Raw genomic sequence first — 19747 nt, forward strand, 5'->3', positions numbered from 1 at the left:
GGTTTCACTTAGGTGTTCCCTGCTTACATAGGGGGGCAGCAGTTTCTCTAAATAGCCTGAAGCGCGGATCTATTGAGAAACAACTAAGTCACCCTGTGCTATCCTGGCACAGGGTGAGTGAGAAAATATATCTTAGACTACTTAAAATGGGACAGTAATATTTGTCCACAATATCTCCCAGGATATATGTAAAGACTATTATTGGTTTGTTTGATTCTGAACTCAACATGTTAATTGAGTGAGCTGATCACATTGGCCTCCAGGACTGGCTAGGAGATGAACAGTCTACTCCTACTATAGTTTGTTGATGACTAGATCCCTCCAGCAGCCCCCCTGCTGATAAGACTGATTCATACTGTTGGGACACATACTGTGAGGAGATGCTGGTGTCATCAACTCCAACTACCTGTCTTGTTGTCTGCTATAATGTGTTTAATGTAAATGAGTCTAGTCTGGCTTACCACAGCTTCTATTCCACACATTATTGTTTGTTCTGATTAACCCTGTGTTGATGTTTATGGTAATGTGTATTGAATAGTCACCTAGTCTGGGTAAATGATTTAGTAAACTAGCTCATGTTAATTAGGTTACAGTTGTATTGTTAGAGGAGGTTCCAACGGCATATAAAGTCTTGTAATTTTGATTCTAAATAAAATAGTCCATGTTAGCAGTGAAACAAGTGTTGCCTTGTTTTATGCTTGGGAGCGGTTGGACTATCTGATATCTGTGTCCAGACTGGGAGGAAGTGGTATACTGACGGAAGCACTCAAGTGGGACGTTCCGTTACAAGGAGTACAAAGACAAGTGTGTCTTGCCTACAGTCAAGCATTGTGGTGGGAGTGTTATGGTCTGGGGCTGCATGAGTGCTGCTGGCATTGGGGAGCTACAGTTCACTGAGGGAACCATGAATGCCAACATGTACTGTGACATACTGAAGCAGAGCATGATCCTCTCCCTTCGGAGACTGGGCCGCAGGGCAGTATTCCAACATGATAACAACTCCAAACACACCTCCAAGATGACCACTGCCTTGCTAAAGAAGCAGAGGGTAAAGGTGATGGACTGGCCAAGCATGTCTCCAGACCTAAACCCTATTAAGCATCTGTGGGGCATACTTAAACGGAAGGTGGATTAGGGCAAGGACTCTAACATCCACCAGCTCCGTGATGTAGTCATGGAGGAGTGGAGGAGGACTCCAGTGGCAACCTGTGAAGCTCTGGTGAACTCTATGCCCAAGAGATACTGAAATGTATAGTTATTCCTGCGCTACCATGTAAACGAAGGGCAATGAACATTGAACTGCTGCAAGCACCGAATATAGGTCAAGCTCAGCCCATACAGCAATAGAAATAAGGTATGCAAAAATTGGTGCTGCGTTGTTCTAAAAAAAAAAAAAAAAAAACTATGCTGCTAGAGGTAGTAGTACAAAAGGTAAATGAACACGTAAAATTATATAAACATATAAAAACTCAGAAACAATATAAGAATAAGTACAATCAATATAGAGCACTTCTATACCCAATAGGTGCAGTGTGATATTCCACAATAATCGGTGGTAATAGCATGAAAATCATTCAATAAAGACTTAAGGCCAGATGTGCTAAGTATCTTACTGGAAACACTAAAATCAATATACAATTACTAAAAACCTCAATGGGCCGTGCAAGTAGGCAAAAAACATTGTGCAAAAAACAGCAATTAATAAATTAAATGTGCAACATGCGATCAATATGTGCAAAAATCGCAAATGCAGTGTATAATAAACATATAACCAAAAAATCAATAAACAATCACTAAACACCTCAATGGATCGTGCAAGTAGGCAAAAAACATTGTGCAAAAAACAGCAATTAATAAATTAAATGTGATCAATATGCGCAAAAATCGCAAATGCAGTGTATAATAAACAAATAACCAAAATAAGTCCACTGTAGAACTTGTGAAAATTCAAACAAAGGCAAACATGTGCAAAATATATAATGGGACTGGGAATGTAGTCCAATGCGATTTAAATCCTCTTAATGTGGCTAATCAGAAAATGTGCAAAAAAGTGCAATAAGGTGCTGATAGCATGGGGGTGATCTCCCTATGCCCAAGAGGGTTAAGGCAGTGCTGGAAAATAATGGTGGCCACACAAAATATTGCCACTTTGGGCCCAATTTGGATATTTTCACTTAGGAGTGTACTCACTTTTGTTGTCAGCGGTTTAGACATTAATGGCTGTGTGTTGTTATTTTGAGGGTACAGCAAATTTACACCGTTATACAAGCTGTACACTCACTACTTTACATTGTAGCAAAGTGTCATTTCTTCAGTGTTGTCACATGAAAAGATATAATAAAATATTTACAAAAATGTGAGGGGTGTACTCACTTTTGTGAGATACTGTATCTCTCTCTCTCTCTATACATACATACATACATACATATATATATATATATATATATACACATACACACACACACACATGAAATGCCCCGATGTTTTGACTGCCCATCTTATTTCTTAAGGCGCTGAAATGCCAGGACAGTAAAAAATTCCACCCAAAATGACCCCTTTTTGAAAAGTAGATAGTCCAAGGTATTTAGTAATGGTAAGTTCATGGCATGTATTCCAAAGCTGTAATTTTTTGCCACAATTTTTTGGAAAATTAAGAAAGTTATTTTTCATACACAGCATTGTCATATTTAGAATTAAACCCGAAATCACATTTCTCAACTCCTCTCAAGTATGAGGATACCATGTGTGAGACTTATTCGCTGCCGAAGTGCATGTTGGGGCCAAAATCCATGAAACAACTTCAAATTAAAAAAATGGAAACCCGATTTCCTGACCATCACATTTTTTGAGACCCTGAAGTGTCAGGACAACAGAAACACCCAATAATGACTCAACTTTGCAAAGTAGACCCTCAAACATATTTAATTAGAGGCACAGTGAGTCTTTTGGAGATCATGTTTCTTGCCATAATTTTTAGGAAATGAAAACAGAAAATGAAAATGTAGTTTTTATTTTACATACAGGAGGTCAATTGTTAGGAAGATATTTCTCACATACAGCATAGGCGTACTTATAAATTACACCCCAAAACACATTCTGCTATTCCTCTTGAGTATGAGGATACTATGTACGAGACTTTTTTTTTTTTTTACAACCTAGCCGCATAATGGAGTCCAAAATCCAAGAAGCACCTTCTAAGCTTTTAAGGGGCATACTGTAAATTACGCCTCTAATTTCCTGACTACCTATGTGTTTGGAGGCTCTGGTTTGCAGGTTTGCAAGGGGCATAAATGACACATCTAATTTCCTGGCTACCTATCACATTTTTGGAGGGCCTGGAACACCAAGACAGTGGAAACACCCTAATTTATTATTTTAAGAGGCATGGTGAGTCTTTTCTTTTCATTTCATTTTTTGCCACAAGTATTTGGAAAGTGTGGAAGGAAAATGAAAATGTGTTTTTTTTTTTTACACAAAATTGGCAAAAAATAAGATATTTGTACTACACATCATTGCATACTTTGAAATACACCCCAAAACACAATCTGCTACTCCTCCTGAGAATGAGACAACTACATGCGTGAGACTTTTTAAATGTTTGGACTGATTACCTAACAGAAACTGTATCTTGTGTATCGCAAAAATCAACCAACACTGTATAGAAAACAGTGCACCGCAATGCTTGCGGTCAGGGAATTTAGCTTAGAGTAGCATCACCTGTAGCAGTCCCCATTCCTATAAGCCAAGTAAGCCTAGCTTATTGGTACGTGACCCGGCCAAGAAGTACAGGGGGCCTGGAGTGCAGTTGTCTAGAGGGGATGGCTAGGACTGGCATTCCACAGAACACAGTTAGCGGGATGTGCAGATGGGCTGGTTCAGCTGGCAAGCAGAGAAATGGTCAATAAATAGGCAAAGAATCAGTCCAGGTGGCAAGCAGAAACATGGTCAATAAACATTCCAGGGTCAGTACAGACAGCAGGCAGAGGCAACACTGCACTCGTTTGGCAGTGATCAAAATACTATTGCTGGCTGCAATGGTTCTGGTGACACTGTACTGATGTGGCTACGATCAGGGACAGTGTTGCTGGCTGCACTAGTCTGGGGTGGCAATATCACCAGTGTGGCAACAATCAAGAACACTGTTGATGGCTTACACTGGTGTGGTAACACTGGGAATGGTGTGGCAGTGATCACAAACACTGTTGCTTTTTTACACTGGTCTGGTGAAACTGGGACTGGTGTGGTGATAAGGAATGAGCACAGACATGTACGCTGTCAAGAAGTAATCAAAGCAAGCGGAGGCTCTCTTTGCACCCCAGCCACACATATTCAAGGGGCATGCTGTGGGGTAGGGAAGCCTCCACTACTTATGACTGGCTGTTGGCTTTGACTGCTTCCCAGCAGGATAGCTCGAGTCTCCAAACCTCATGTCCATACACATCTGAGCTCATTCCTGGAGGTGATCAGGAACACTGTGGCTGGCTGCACTGGCTGTGGTAACATTGGCACTGACTGGTGTGACAGCGATCGGAAACACTATTGATGGCTTACACCGGTCTGGAGACAAAAACTGGTGTGGCGGCAATCAGGAATATTATTGCTGGCTTACATTGGACTGATATAATCCAATCAGGAACGCTGTTTCTGGCTTCACTGTACTAGTGTGGCAGTGATCACTAACACTGTGACTGGCTGCATTGATCTAGTGACGGACACTGGCTTGCTGTACTGGCATACAATGTCATCAGAGCAGCCAACCAGTTTCCCTGATTGCTGGTCACACCAGCCCCAGTGTCAGTGTGCTGATCACTGTAGGAACATTCGGTCTCCTCTCACAGATGAAAACACACACAGCAAAGGCTGCATCATGCAGCTTCTTTTTTTTCACACAAATGTGATTGCTATGATTGATACCCTGATCTGTAAGTCCCTGTGTCCAGTGCACATCGCCAGGAGCGGGATGATGTTTTAGTACAACCCTCTGCCCTCATCTACTGGTGTGGCGATGATCACTTACACTGAGGCCTTGTTTATACAAGGGCTACTACAGGATACACCTATGCGATGACTGTGTTTACCCTGCATTATTGTCAGTTAGGATGCAGCAGCTGCACAGGCGCTGCTCCCAATCTAGGATTGCTGCACATTATTTGCATTTGGGGCTATGTACCCACATAGATGTCAATGTCACATCAGTGATTGTAGTATGTCCTATGTGAATGAGGCCTGACTGGCTGCATGGGTCTGGTGACACTGGGACTAGTGTGGTTAGTGGTCAGGGACACTGGCTGGCTGCACTGGCATACACGGTCATTAGATCAGCCAGCTAGTTTGCTTGATCTCTGGCTGCACCAGTCCTAGTGGCAACACACTGGTCCAGAACTATGATTTTTTTTTTTTTCACATTGAATGTTTCCTTCACTGCCAATCACTGTAGGAAACAAAGTTTCCTCGAACAGCTGATCACTGTGAGAGGAAACACACAGCAAAAGGCTACAGCATGCAACCTTGGTTTACAACTGCGGTGGCTGTGAATGGTCATAGCGATCACATAGTACAGTAACTTGTGATTTGCTGTGTCGAAAGGACACAATGATCACAGTGTGTGCCGCTGCATGCCCTAAGGGGGATGGGTGAGCAACAGGAGGATGTTTTAATATGCCCTCCCAAGTCCAGGGAGCAGCCGTCTGGGCATTTATATAAAGTGTCTGGATTAAAGTGAATCTATGTCTTTAATTCAAGTATTGAGTTTTAAAACAAGCCCACACTGAGTCAATAGTTTAGCTCAGCCTGCTCCCTGCTCCCAGCAATGACTTGCCAGTCTGACAGCTTTCTGGACTTTTAGGTTTTGTTCAAAGTTGTGCAACAAAGTCACTCAGGCCACTTTAAGAGCATATAGAAAACAATGGTTTTCTATGTGCCTTGTTCACACTACCATGTTGTGTACATGTGTGTTGCGTTAAAATGCAACCTGTTTATATCTCAACAGAATGCACATGAGCGAATGTAAAGCTAGAGCAGACATTTTGACTGATTTATGTATAATGCTTCAGGACAGTTACTCAAAAGTGTGACTGACAAAGCCAGGCAATTTTTATTTTCTGACTGAAAACAGTAAGGCCCCTTTCATGCCTATGGACCGTTCAGGTCCTCCAGTCAGTTTTTCAGGTGGACCTGAACGGACGCTCTATCCACCTCTATGGAGCGACGGATGTCAGCAGTGACATGTCTGCTGACATCCAATCTGCTAAATACAGACTGATGGAAACCCTATTTTCCATCCGTCTGGCGGATCGGATGAAAATGGACAAGCGGTCCGTTTTCATTCAATCCCCCATAGAGGAGAGCGTGGCTCTGACAGGTCCATCCCTGCACAGTGAGCGGGGATGGACCTGTCATCTGCCGGCTCAGCGGGGATCAACGGATCGATCCCTGCTGAGCTAGCGGAGTCCGTCAAAAACAGACAGCCCCGTGTGAAAGGAGCCTTAAACCAAGCAATGTATTTCTCTCGTGACTGGCACATTGTGGGATAATGGTAAATGTCAAACACTGGGCATTGGTACATTTTCGAAACATTAGATACATTACAGTTACAACATAATTCAGGGCATTGTTCCAAATAACAGCACCGCACACTACAATACCCTATATTTTTCCTAGGCTATATTGATATTAGACTTTAAAAAATGTCTTTCATCTTGCAAGAGAGTGTTCGGAAAAATGCAAAGTAAGAAGGTGTTAATCAAGTAGTAGCATAGGTACCCATTGGCATGAAGTTAGCATGCACACACACTTGTCCCTGTGATTGGAATAAAAACTTGACAGTTGGTTACACTAGTCACACCACTCTATGTAAAACTTAACAAAATCACTAGAGTTTAAGCTTAAACAGTTTATTAACTTCTAGACTATGAATAATCAATATCAAATTGCATATTAATGCAGGGTGTAATAAAATAAAAGGGTGTAAGAGCGACATAGATTTTCTTTCTTGGTATTTGCACTACAGTACAAGCTATATTCTACTCAGACAGGCATAGTAGAGACAGGCATTTCATTCCAAGACATGGGCTCATAAAATGCTTTTCTTCTGTACAAATAAAAATGTTTTCGGCTTATTTCCTGGGGGAAGGCAGAGTGGAACCACTGGTTTTAATTTTATTATAGGTATGTCTACATCTAATATACACATGCCATGAAAGAAGTCACACAACAATAAAATATCTGCTTACCGAAACAAGGAACTCTTTGATTTTATGCCCTTTAGTAAGTGCATCCACAGTCTTTTCATTTGAAAGCTTAGTGAAAAATGTCAGCATGTTCTGGCTTTTCTGTGTAAGCAAAGCAGCCCATATTGCACGAGATATCAAAGTGTTATCTTCAGTCATCTTGGAGGTTGGATTGTTTAGGATACCAAGCCGAGCAATGCTACTTTTTTTCTAACAGATTAAAAAAAAAAAAAACATATAAATGCAAAATGTTAGCAAACAGCGATGTTTCCCAATTTATGTTAAAGAAAACCTTTTAGCTATTTTCAGTGAATACATATCTCAAGTTGTTACAGTAGCAGTCACCTGAATGTGAACTTTAAGTACATTTTTTTTGCTTGTAATACAAACAGCCAAACAGAAAAGCATGTGTCTATAAAATATAAAACATGCAGACATGGTCAAGAAGTTTGATTGTTGACGTTTCACCCAGCATTAGAATGGGTTCACATAGATTTGCAAGTTCTCCCTGTATTGGTTCCTCCCTTTACAGCCTTTGCCAAACAGTTGCTGAGATAAAACAAATAATGTGATTAAAGTGTTACTAAACCCACAACAGTAAAAACAGTCTGTATGTGCAGTAAAGTATGCTTGTTATACACATTGTGGAACCTAAGGGGTCAATCCTCTGCACTGTGTAAAGAGGTCATTTGATCCTGTCTTCTCTAATCTTTTCCCTCTTTTACTGTCTCCAATCCATCTGCTGATAGTACAAAGCCTTGGAGGCACTCTGCACATGCTCGGTTTGGTGTGAATTGCTTTTTCTTTTTTTTAGGAGGGTGCATGTGATTAGCACAGGGTCAAACAGCACTGTCCAGATAGAGGGTCAAGGGTCATGCAGCCTCATAGAACAGTCATAAGAGAATAAAAACTAAACCTATAAGCTTTAACCAGTGCTTGGCCAGACACTGATAGCAATCACAAGACTGCTATATACTGCTGATGAGAAAGGGTATTTAGCAGTTTATATTGACTAAAATAATTGCATTTCCATGTTCTGTGTACTGTGGGAGGCAAGATAAAGTAAATGCAGAGTCCTGGGTTTAGTAACAGTTTAACCACCTAGGAGTCATATTGTTGTAAATAAGTGTGAGCAGATAGAGAGGCTTGTAATGAAACGAATTGTAAAGCACTATTTGTGTGCTGCATTACTGAGTAGGCTCAATGCGTTTTTCAGTATAGAAGAACAAATATGTTTAATTCATGTACACACATTTAAAAGTGAGCATTTACTTTGTCCAAAAAGAGCGATGTAGCAGCTACTCTGCACTGCAGGGATCACAGGTAGGGTATGCGTACCTTCTCCTACTGCCCTAATGCACTGCCAGAAAGCCCAGATATTCTTCTGTATGTTTTGATCTGAAAGGTGAAACCAGCACAGAATTTAAAAAAGCTCCACTTTGTGCCCACGAGACTGCACATGGGTTTACTGATTGGCCACTTGGACTTTGAGGGCTGCATAATGGGATGGCACTGAGACGGTCACATGTTTCCTCCAAATCTGGAAGTACCTATGTATTTCTTGAGGCCAGGGCTGTATATAAGAGCTGAAGTGAAGCTCAAAGAAAGTCATTGTACCCATCTGCTTCGTAATGAACTTTTGCCTACTGAAGCAAAAAAAAAATCACTTATTTTATGTGTTGATTGAATTATATAATTAGAGCCTCCAGGACAGCTGCTGCGGTCCGCATGGAATTGTAAAAGAAGAGCCTAAAGGTAGATGCAACACCAAGCACTAAACTGATAGAGGAATTAGCGCTTTGGACTGTGGAAGAGTAATATCTTTCAACTCCTCTCCCACCCCCCAAATGTAAGTTAACATCCTCCCTGCAAGAAACCCCTGGTGGAAAGAAGAAAATAAAAGCCCTCTTTCCCAAGCTACAGCTTGATTCATAAGATTCCGCTGATGGAGAAAGTTTACCTAGCTTATCATGTTTCCTCTTACCAACACCAGAAAAAAATAAAGTAATAAAAATAATGAATGCAATTAAAATAATAAATATATCCAGTTATTACTAGGGTAAAGATTAAGTCCACATTACACCCATATTTGAAGTGTAATATGTAACATGGTATCAAGTGGATTTCCCATCCCCTACAACAGCAGTAGTCTGGAGTAGCGGGAGTCATATATTCACAGGAAACATTTCTCGTTCACACCGTACAAGTGGAGATATAAAGCAAATATTGACTGTGCAATATACATGGGAATTTATGTGTACAATAGAGTAGGGCCAAATGTGATAATATATTTTCTTAAAGAAAAACTGTTAAAATATTTTAAACACACTGGATTACATACTTATTATACTTAAAGAACCATTACTGAATAAAAAATATTAACATTTTGGACCTCTGTAGCATAAAACGTTATGATAGTTAACACAATTAACAATAGAAAAGTAAGTCACTGATACTGAGACATTAGGAAGGCCATAAACGAAAAAAGGAGTGTCGCAGCATAATACATGCTTTACTAATATTTGTTTAATACACAGCATTAAACTAAAAGGATGTCACTCGTAGGAAAAATGTAAAAAGCCAAATTAGGCTTTAGAAATAATTATGGTCATGATTAAATATACACTGGCAGCAATTCAGTGTTTGTAAGGCATAAAAGAGGAAGGCAGTAATCTGCAAAGCTCAGACAAATAGCCTTTAACAAGTCACATTCTGTTTAATATATACAGTACTAAACAAAAAAAGCCCTGTGTACATTAAATGAAACCTGACATTGTCTAGAGCCAAAGATGCTGCAAAGTTTTAGCCCTATGGGACGAGTCTAAGTAACAGCACTAACGTCTATACCTACTGGTCTGCAGCACTTGTAATTCAGTGTGACATGCTTGTTGCTGCTGGGGTCACAACAAAGGATATATGTTACAGTGAACTTAGTACATCTTTCAAAAGAGCTGACAACATAGCAGAAAGTTAATATTGTAAAATCTAATTTTGCCTTTATTATACTAAAACTCTGACCTCATGGAAGCTTACATAGGACAAGTTCTTGGCAGAAAACCCAACATATTCCTTAATCTGGAAGGCTATGGAGTGTGATAGCAGAGAGAAACGACAATCTATTTTGAATATATTAAGATGCAGCTTTCTGAAAACAATTTCAGGTGCAATAAAGGAAGTGATCCATAAGTTTGTGAAGGCTTTCGAATAGAAACACTTCCAAAACATCAAACCCACACACTATTAACGTTACCAACCTTTTCCTTAATATTGCATCATTGCTGATCTGAATGTTAACTATATTTACAAAGTGGATTGCTTCAAAGGCTAAACATACTGACACATTTAAAGCCAAAACTTCTATTTTACTTTGAATAAATGGAGGACACACACTAGGAACCAGTACTGTACAAAAGTCAAGACCTTTGTTGGGTTAATACAGTTATTTAAAACATTGTTAGAAGGGTGCTGTAATTTCATAAAACTACAAATTAATGGAGAAGATACTTAGATTAGTGTGCTTGTTATACTTTTTTTGAAGAGGTTTTAAAGTTTTAGTGTATAGGTATATGGATTAAGGCCTACTCCATTTATATTGAAACTTGCCTCTTGTTACCAGAGGCTGTTCCGTTGTTGAAAGCATGACTGGAACTGGGGTTTAACAACAGTAAAACAAAAGCAAGAAATACTATGACAAGTTGTTTACCACTCACTGTATCCTTCCCCTGCCACTAACTTTTCAGCAGATTATTAGTGACCTAATGCTTCCAGAACACTCCTTTTCAGTGTAGCCAGACAATCTAGAATCACATGCAACTGTTCTTTCAGAAGTTTAACACCAAGTAGCTGGTAGCCTAGGTCTTTGGGGATGGTTGGGTTGATTCACTTGTTGTCATTGTGGAGTTCTGTTTCCTCATCCCATTTTAGTGCAGGGTTATACATTTACAACTTTAACATTTGCACTGTTCTTTTTGCATGCATAGTGGGGTTACTCACACTTTAGAGAAATACAATTTGCCCAATACAATAGAACAAGCATCACTAAGTGGCGGATAACTATGTCCCATCTGGACAGCCGTGGTCCCCCCATTTAGTCTACCAATCAGGTCATCTACTGCCTTGCCCTGCTGCTTCCATGGGCAAGCCACTGGATTCAGTGTATCCTTTCTTTTCTTCTAGATGTTTGCCTGAACAGATGTCACCTGCTTCATTGAAGCTGAATCAGCTTCTCACCACCATACTGTCCATAGCCCTGGTTGGGGAAATCAGGCTGAGCCAGTAGGAGACTACTCGGAGCAGTGTAAAGAAATTGAGGGCTATGTAGCCAGTTGTGCCGTTGGTCAGAGAGGGGTCCACTCACCCGGGAGCCTAAGGAGAAGCTGGCAGGCCATGTCCAGGAAGTCACAGCCTGCCAGTCTGGGAAAGAAGTGATTCTAACTACATGGCTTTGCAAATCTTTATGGTAAGCAGCCAAGACCTCAACAAGGACACTTTGGTTACCTAATGATGTCTTATTTTTTACAGGTTCTACAGAGATACCAACAATAGATGTTTTCACGTAGGCAACAGAGATCAGTTTTCACACAACAAAAAAGCAGGGCCACCACCTTTGGCAGCAGCAAACATCATTACAGTCTCAGTCTTCTCAGCAGCAATTAGGCCTCCAGGCTGATAGCCAATATATGAGTTCTTGGTCCAAGTGTCCTTCCAGCCAGCTAGTGCAGCCCAATTTCACCTTAAAACAGCAGTTTCAATTTCTTATACCTTATATTTAGCAACATCAACTGGGTTCTCTCACTGAGCAGCAAATGGTCTCAGTTTTACAATCATCATCTGATTTCTCTGTCCATATCTTCTAGCAAGCCTGTATAGCCTAATTTAATTCAACAGCAGCAGTCCCCATCTCACCATACATACAGCAACAGCAGTTGGATCCCCCCACTGGTTTACTAACCCAGTTATCTTATATACAACATGATCCACAGTACTCAAATTTTTTGAAGCAAGGCTCAACCTCATCTTTTTCAGTATTAGGTGCACAGCAGGGGAGTACCCATTTTAAGCAATGCTCCTATCCGCCACAGCAGAGGACAGAGTTACAGTACCAAATATTCCCTCTATTATCATGGGGAATGTGAGATATTTGGCAAATAAGGTAGATGAGCGAATGGTATTAGTTCAGAGTCAATGTGAGTTTCGTGAATGCAGCATTATGTGTTTTTCCGGAAAATGTCTGCACAGACATATTCCAGATCATAATGTTACCATAAGTGGTTTCCAGATTGTTAGAGCAGACAGAGACTGCACAAGGAGTAGTAAGAGGAAGGGAGCTTGTTATTTTTGTAAACAATAGATGGTGCAACCCTGGTCACATAACTATTAAGGAAAGTGTTTGCTGCCCAGATATAGAACTATAGGTTGTAGGGCTTTGGCCTCATTACTTGCCCAGTGATATTCTATATGTTATTGTTGTGATCTTTGGTGAGATCAGATCATAATTTGGTCTACCTTAATCCCTGTAAAGTGCCCCTGGTTAAGAGACAACCTGTGACCACCAGATCAGTGAAGAGATGGTCTGAATTGAATTATTGCGGGGCTGTTTTGAGGGGAGGGATTGGAATGCACTCTGTGAGCCACATGGAAGGGACATTGATGGGCTTACTGAGTGCTTAACAAATTATAGTAATTTCTGTTTAGATTCTATTGCTCCAACAAGAATTGTTCATAGTTATTCAAATAAATAATAAACCATGGTTAACTAGTGATATGAAGGATATTCCCAACTCGAAGATGGCTTTCAGCATGGGTAATAGGGAAGAGTTAAAAATGATTCAGAAGGACATGAGGATAAAGATTAGAGAGGCTAAGGAAAAATATAGAAGAAAGTTGGAGTGCAAACTCCAGTAAAACAAAGTGAGAGAGGTCTGGAGTGGCATGAGAACCATTAAAGGTTCTGTTTGTGTTGTTACAGCCAGTTGGTTGAGGGACCGGGGGAAATGTGGAGAGGGCAAATTAACTGAACCATTTTTTAATAGGTTTGATTCAGAGGTCCTGCCTCTGGGGCCCTCAGATTTAACACAGCTACAGCACAAGTTGTAGGAAAGCAGAGTTGAGGCAAGTACCCTCCACTTCTCATACTAGATGTCCTTCCTCTTTTAGTGTGTGTTCTTATTCCCCCTTATTGGATACTTTCACCGGTTGCTCTTTTTGTAACAACAACTCTACTCCTCCTTCAGGGGAAAGTGCATCAATGTCTTTTAGAGCTGATCAGGTGAGTAGACAGTTAAGGAGATTTAAGGCAGGAAAATCAGCAGGCCCTGATGGCATTAGCCCCAGGGTGCTTAGGGCATGTGCAGACCAGCTTGGGGGTGTCCCTCAATGGGTCTTTAACCTGAGCCAGAGTCTAAGAAAGGTCTCTGTGTTGTGGAAGACATCCTGCCTCGTCCCTGTGCCGAAGATGCCACGTCCTTATGGCTCCAAGGATTACAAACCAATAGCTTTGACCTCCCACATTATGAAGACTTTGGAGAGACTTGTTTTACATCAGTTACTGGCCATGGTTAGAAAATATTTAGACCCTTTGCAGTTTGCCTACCGGTAACATGTGGTTTGGTGTGTGCGAAAACGTGCCATGAGTGCCTTCATGAGGGAGTGTCATTAACAATTATTTTACTGACTGAACCTCAGAGAATTTTAATTCAATACCCCTGCAACAGATGCTTCAGATGAGGACTGGAAGGAAGTTCCTGTTTTGATTTAAATATTTTTTATTTATAATACAATTTTATTTATATACAAACACTCATGCATGTATTTACCTTGCCACGTATATGCTATAATTCAGTAACCTTGTCTCCAAACAAGAAATACTGGTAATTTATGAAGAAAAATACACAAATACATGAAATCAATAATTTTGGTTCAAGGCCCATCTTAGATACAGTAGAATATTAAGTGATAAAAATTAGTAGTACTGTACCATGTGTTTCACAGCTTTAGCAAGAAGTTGTCTCCCGGCTGGCTTGTCAAAGTCAGCAATAATCCAGATGGTGACTGCATAAATGACATCCTCATCTGAAAATAACAAATAGCACAGCCTAAGCATTCCAGCACTGGTATTATAAACACTACACAACCAAAGTGATTATTCAACATGCCCTTAATAAACATGCATTCACAGGTACCATTTCTTTACTTCATAGTGTTAAGGAAATAACAAGAGCAAGCCATTCAGTAGTTAGAAAGAGGCTGTACACCTAACCTTTCATTCAGGTATATGGCAAATATGCATAAAGTTGCACTTTATCATGAACTCATTAGTTACCCTAGTGCAATTGTAGGGTAAGTATTTAATCGTGAGCAGAATGCAGCGGTGACACTTGAACTCCTGAATTTTCTATAAAAGGTGGGAAATTCAGTAAAGTGTTTGACTATTGCACTCATCCTTGACAGTAACAGTTCAGGTGGAAGGATAGAATGATAATTTATTCTGATGGGTCACTGGAAATTGAAGCAATCTATAATTTTGGGGTCAATGTGTTCACTGTCAGAGGGTACTCCTGTATCATCAAATCTTCTTCAATCCAATGTAAAATAACTATTGTCATTTATTTTATTCTCCAGTGGTCAAAGTGCATATGGCACCTGGTCCTGTTCTGAATGGTCGCCGTTTTCCCCTAGACACACCTAGCTCCACCCCCTTTTCAAACCCCAAATTTTAGGAGGTCCTGTGGGGGGGGGGGGGTACAGTCACCACAGAGCCCTGCACCCCCCATGCTGCTTGTTCAATCAGAATAGTAAAAGATCCTTCAGAGCTTTGGCTCTGAAAATATCTGCCTGTGCCCTGTGTGCATGAAACCAGCCACAGATGCATTATACAACTATGAATTAACAAGCAGAACCAATTGTCCATTCATAATAGTGGCGGATCACTCAATGTTTCGCCTCTGTACGTCTATCAGTGGCTGTAATTACATATGACCAGCTTGGGTGATGGATAACGCAGTGCTGTGTGGGCATTTACTTTTACGAATGAGTGATCAGCAATGTCAGGCCATTCCCATGTATAACACATTTTTTTTTTTTGTAAATTCTTTATTTATGTAACAGGGTATACGATACAGAAAGCTCAACAAGAAATATTACAAAGACAATACATGTTGTACAACTCTACACCCCTAATATATATAATCCTAGGGGAATCTTTTGCAAACTTCCTCCTCTGGAGCAATGTAGAATGTATGTCTATCGAATAGGAGATCTCCGCACCCCGCATGACCCCTTTAATCTTTTTTTTTTTTTTACTTTTTCCCTGCAATCGCTGTTTTTAACAGGATTAGGTGTAGGGTCGGAGCCTGTTCGCACCGACCCTAGAACGTCTACATCCGACGCAACCGCATTGGGTAGGACGAGAAACAGAAACAGGAAATTAAAAGGATAGAGAGGGGAGATTAGAATGTAGGGAAGAGGAGATGAGAAAATAGGGGGTGGAAGGAAGAGAAAAAAAAAAGGTCAGGAAAGGGTAACTCTCCCCTGCCGGTCACCTCCACCCCTGCCGGGCAATTTTGCGATTCCCCTTCATGGGGGGTCGGTTTATTAGCTGTCCATATTCCTCGGAGTAGATAAACTCGTGCCAGTAAAACCATTTTTTGGAGAATTTCTCATTAAGGCCTTTTTCGGTGGCCACCAAGTCCTCCATTGCATGTATGTCTGCTACTCTTTTCAGCCATACTGCTACCGTCGGTGACTGGGTCTGCTTACAATACAGTGGGATGCAACCTTTTGCTGCCGTGAGCAAGAATGGTAAAATGGATTTCCTGTAGCTCTTGGTTGGGATTTTGTGATGATGCAGAAGGAAGAACTCAGGGGAGTCCGGCAGCTCACGATCTGTGAATTTCTGGATGATCCGGTACACCTCTGTCCGGAAAGGCCGTATTAACTTGCAGGACCAGAAGACATGCAAGAGTGTTCCAGCTTCCTCTCCACATCTCCAGCACAGGTCTGTGGACCGAGGGAACATTTTGTGTATCTTAGCTGGCGTTTAGTACCAGCGGGATAACACTTTGTATCCCGCTTCTTGGTGTCTTGCACAGATGGAAGTCTTGTTAGTAAAAAGGATGATCCGATCAACCTGCTTATCTGTGAATTTAAGTCCGAGATCACGCTCCCATCTGTCTATGTAAGGTGGTCTACCGTCTGGCTGTGGAGACACCAGTAGTTGGTATGTTAGAGAGATTGCGTGTCTCAGCGGTGTCTGGTCTAGGCATAGCGTCTCAAAGGGTGTTAGATTCCTTCTAAATGCAGCTGGTGGTGGTAAGGAACTAATGTAGTGCGAGAGCTGGATCTTCTGCCAAAAGGAGAGTCCTTGCAATGCTGGGTCATCTATAATTTGTTGTCTAGTTTTCCATCTCCCGTCTATGAGAAAATGTCTAGCTTGCGATCTCTCAGTCAACTTCAGATCCAGGAATCTAGGATCCCTTAGTCCAGGAGTGAAAGACGGATTACCTACTATAGGGGTGAGTGGAGAGGGGAGAGGCGCAATAGACAAGTCTCCGAAAACCTTCCAAGCGGTTCGGATTGTCACACCCACCGTAGGGTGAGAGTATCTGTTTCGGTAACTTTTTCTGGCACCAGGGGAGTTGTTCCAACTGGACCCCTACCAAGGATTTCACTATTTGTACCCATTGTTTCAAGGTTTCATGCCTGCTCCAATCCAGTATACGGGTTAGATGACAAGCTGTGTGGTATAAAATGGCGTCTGGGAGAGCTATGCCACCCTTCAATTTTGTGAGTCTAAGAATTTCTTGTGCTAGTCGTGGAGTTTTACCGGCCCAAATGAATTTGGTTATCACTCTGTTTATCGTTTTCAGAAAGGTGGTAGGGATTTGTATTGGCAGTGCTTGAAAATGATATAGAATTCTGGGCATAATATTCATTTTTATTATACTGCAGCGTCCGAACCAGGTAAATAGGCCCTATTGCCACTCCTTCAAATCTTTTTTTATTTCCGCCAAGAGCGGGGGGAAATTGATAGAAAAAATGTCTTCTGTCTTACCGGGTAGCAGGATTCCCAAATATTTAATATGTGTTGTGGCCCATTAAAAAGGGAAGTCTTCTCAGAGTAGTGGGGTTTACATCTAGTGCTTCAGATTTCTGGTAATTAATACGATAATGTGATAAACCTTCATACGTCTTCAATTCTTTGACAAGATTTGGGATTGATACCAGGGGCTTGGTCAAAAAAAAGAGAAGGTCGTCTGCGAAGGATGCTACCTTCGGGGACAAAGAGGCGTTTAGTGCCATCTCCAATATCTGGGTTATTTCTAATAGTTCGCAAAAAGGGTTAGAGGGTGAGAACAAAAAATCAGTGGTGACAAAGGACACACCTGTCTCGTCCCGTTCGATATTTTAAAAGTGTCAGAAAGGTGGCCATTGACCTTAACTTGGGCCGAAGGGCAAGAATAAATGGCTTGAATCTAGCTCATCATTCTTTCTTTCAATCCTATACATCGTAATGTTTCCAATAGGAATGGCCAACTTATCCTATCGAACGCCTTCTCTCTGTCGAGAGAAGCAGCATTGAGATCTTCTGCATTTTTGCTGCCTGGACCAGATTAATAGCCTTCGTAGTCTTATCCCGCGCCTCTCTTGTTGGGATAAATCCTACTTGATAGGCATGGATCAGTAGTGGAATCAAATTGATCAGGCGTGTTGAAAGGATTTTAGTAAATATTTTTAGGTCCACATTTAATAGGGATATTGGTCTAAAATTTTGACAATGTAATGGGTCTTTCCCTTCTTTAAGAAGAACAGAAATGTGTGCTCTCAATGTGTCTCTGGAAAGAACCGCCCCCTCTCCTGCGGCACTGTATGCTGATAAGAAATGTGGGGTCAGAAGGTCTCTGAAGGTCCTATAGTATAGGAGGAAGAACCAGTCTGGGCCCGGGGCCTTGCCCAGCTGCATTTGAGCCTGTGCCAATGATACTTCCTCAGCTGAGATTGGCTTGTCCAAATCACGCAAATCTTCTTCTGGGATCTGTGGGAGGCCTGATTTCTGTAAGTAATCCTGAATTGCCTGTTTTTCAGTAGCTATATCTGTTTCCGACTGCAGAGATGGGAGATTATATAAGTCTTTATAGTAATCCCGGAAAAGAGTGGCAATTCCCTCTGTGCTGTGGATTTTCTTGTGAGTGGCGTTCAGAATTTCCGGGATAAATGTGTGGGCTTTCTGTATTCTCAAGGCCCTAGTTAACAACTTACCACATTTGTTGCTATGCTCGTAAAATGAACGGCGGCATTTAGAGATCATCTCCTTGGCTTTGACCAGTGCCAGGGATCGGAGCTGGTTTCGCAAGGCGGTCAACTCTATTAAGGCTTGGGATGACAGATATTGTTTATGGGTAGATTCAAGGGTTCTGATTTTTTCCAGAAGGTCCACTATCAGCCGGGCTCTTTCCTTCTTCATACGTGACCCCTTCAACGCCTAAGGGGTATTGCTACGTATGAGGATGCTCACCCCTTTTGACTTGGAACCAGAAGAGCACCCATGGTACACCGCTGGAAAGAAACGGTTATGGAGTCTTGGTGTTTTGTCTTTTCGGAAATGTGTCTCTTGAAGGAAACACACGTGAGCTTTCATATGTTTTAAATTGGCTAGCACGATGGAACGCTTCTCCGAGGTATTCAGCCCCTTCGCATTGATGGATACTAAGCGGACAAGCTTTGATTTATCGTTTGGCATGGCTGTGACGGGCACCAGAGATCAGAGAAACAACAAAAAAAAAAAAAAAAAAAAGGGGGGGGGGGGGAAGCAGTAGAGAGGAGAAAGATGGACGTTAGGGAAGGGTGCTAGCTGGAGAGAAACCAGAAACTAGAAATCAGGAAAGCAAGAGAGCTAGTACAGAAGGTAGTGGTAGGGGATGAGAATCTAATACGCCAATGGCGTATGTGAGACCTAGTCTCAGTGCGCCCTAGGGACCTCCCACAAGGATAGGTCACCTTACAGGTGCAACCCTAAGTGGGGAAAGTAGTTGGACACAATGGGGTTTGCTATCCCGACCCGCGCCATATGATGGTTATCGCCGGACATAGCTGTGTTTGCGGGGTCACGTCATTTCGGCCTATAGGTGATGTAAAGCAACGGCTGCCCCAGTGTCACCAGATCAGTGACCCAGGCGCGGCCCACCCCCAAGATTGGACCCTTAAAGTAGAACTTATTCTGATATTCTTGCATTGTCCGGTTCCTAATTTAATTGGAGAACCATTAAACCAAGCCAAATAAAAATAAAACAATCATCCTTTTTTTTCCCCCCCTTTTGATTCATGACAACAAGCAAGCCTATTTCCTTTAAAATATGGGAGGAGAAACAGAAGACAGATCAAAATGAACCAGTATGAACACATTGCACATAAACATAAACCAAACTCCTTGTCCCCTCTATATTGCCTCAGGCCCTTCATACCCGGGGGAGGACGGTGTAAAATGCCAACTTGGGGGGAGAGCAGAACCCTCCCCCCGCTGA

At 41.5% G+C, this 19747-nt stretch overlaps 1 protein-coding gene across 2 annotated transcripts in view; it reads right to left on the bottom strand.

The window, feature by feature from the left end:
- Positions 1 to 19747, bottom strand: part of UGGT2 (UDP-glucose glycoprotein glucosyltransferase 2) — a 670166-nt gene that overhangs the window by 365954 nt on the left and 284465 nt on the right. For both annotated transcript variants that reach the window (XM_073614383.1, XM_073614382.1), the window contains exons 20-21: positions 14206 to 14300; positions 7233 to 7439 (exon numbers count right to left, since the gene is read on the bottom strand). In XM_073614383.1, coding sequence (XP_073470484.1) covers positions 7233 to 7439; positions 14206 to 14300 — 302 coding nt within the window. The remainder of the gene's footprint in view (positions 1 to 7232; positions 7440 to 14205; positions 14301 to 19747) is intronic.

This window comes from Aquarana catesbeiana, linkage group LG02 (genome assembly GCF_042186555.1).
Source record: "Aquarana catesbeiana isolate 2022-GZ linkage group LG02, ASM4218655v1, whole genome shotgun sequence".
Taxonomy (NCBI): domain Eukaryota; kingdom Metazoa; phylum Chordata; class Amphibia; order Anura; family Ranidae; genus Aquarana; species Aquarana catesbeiana.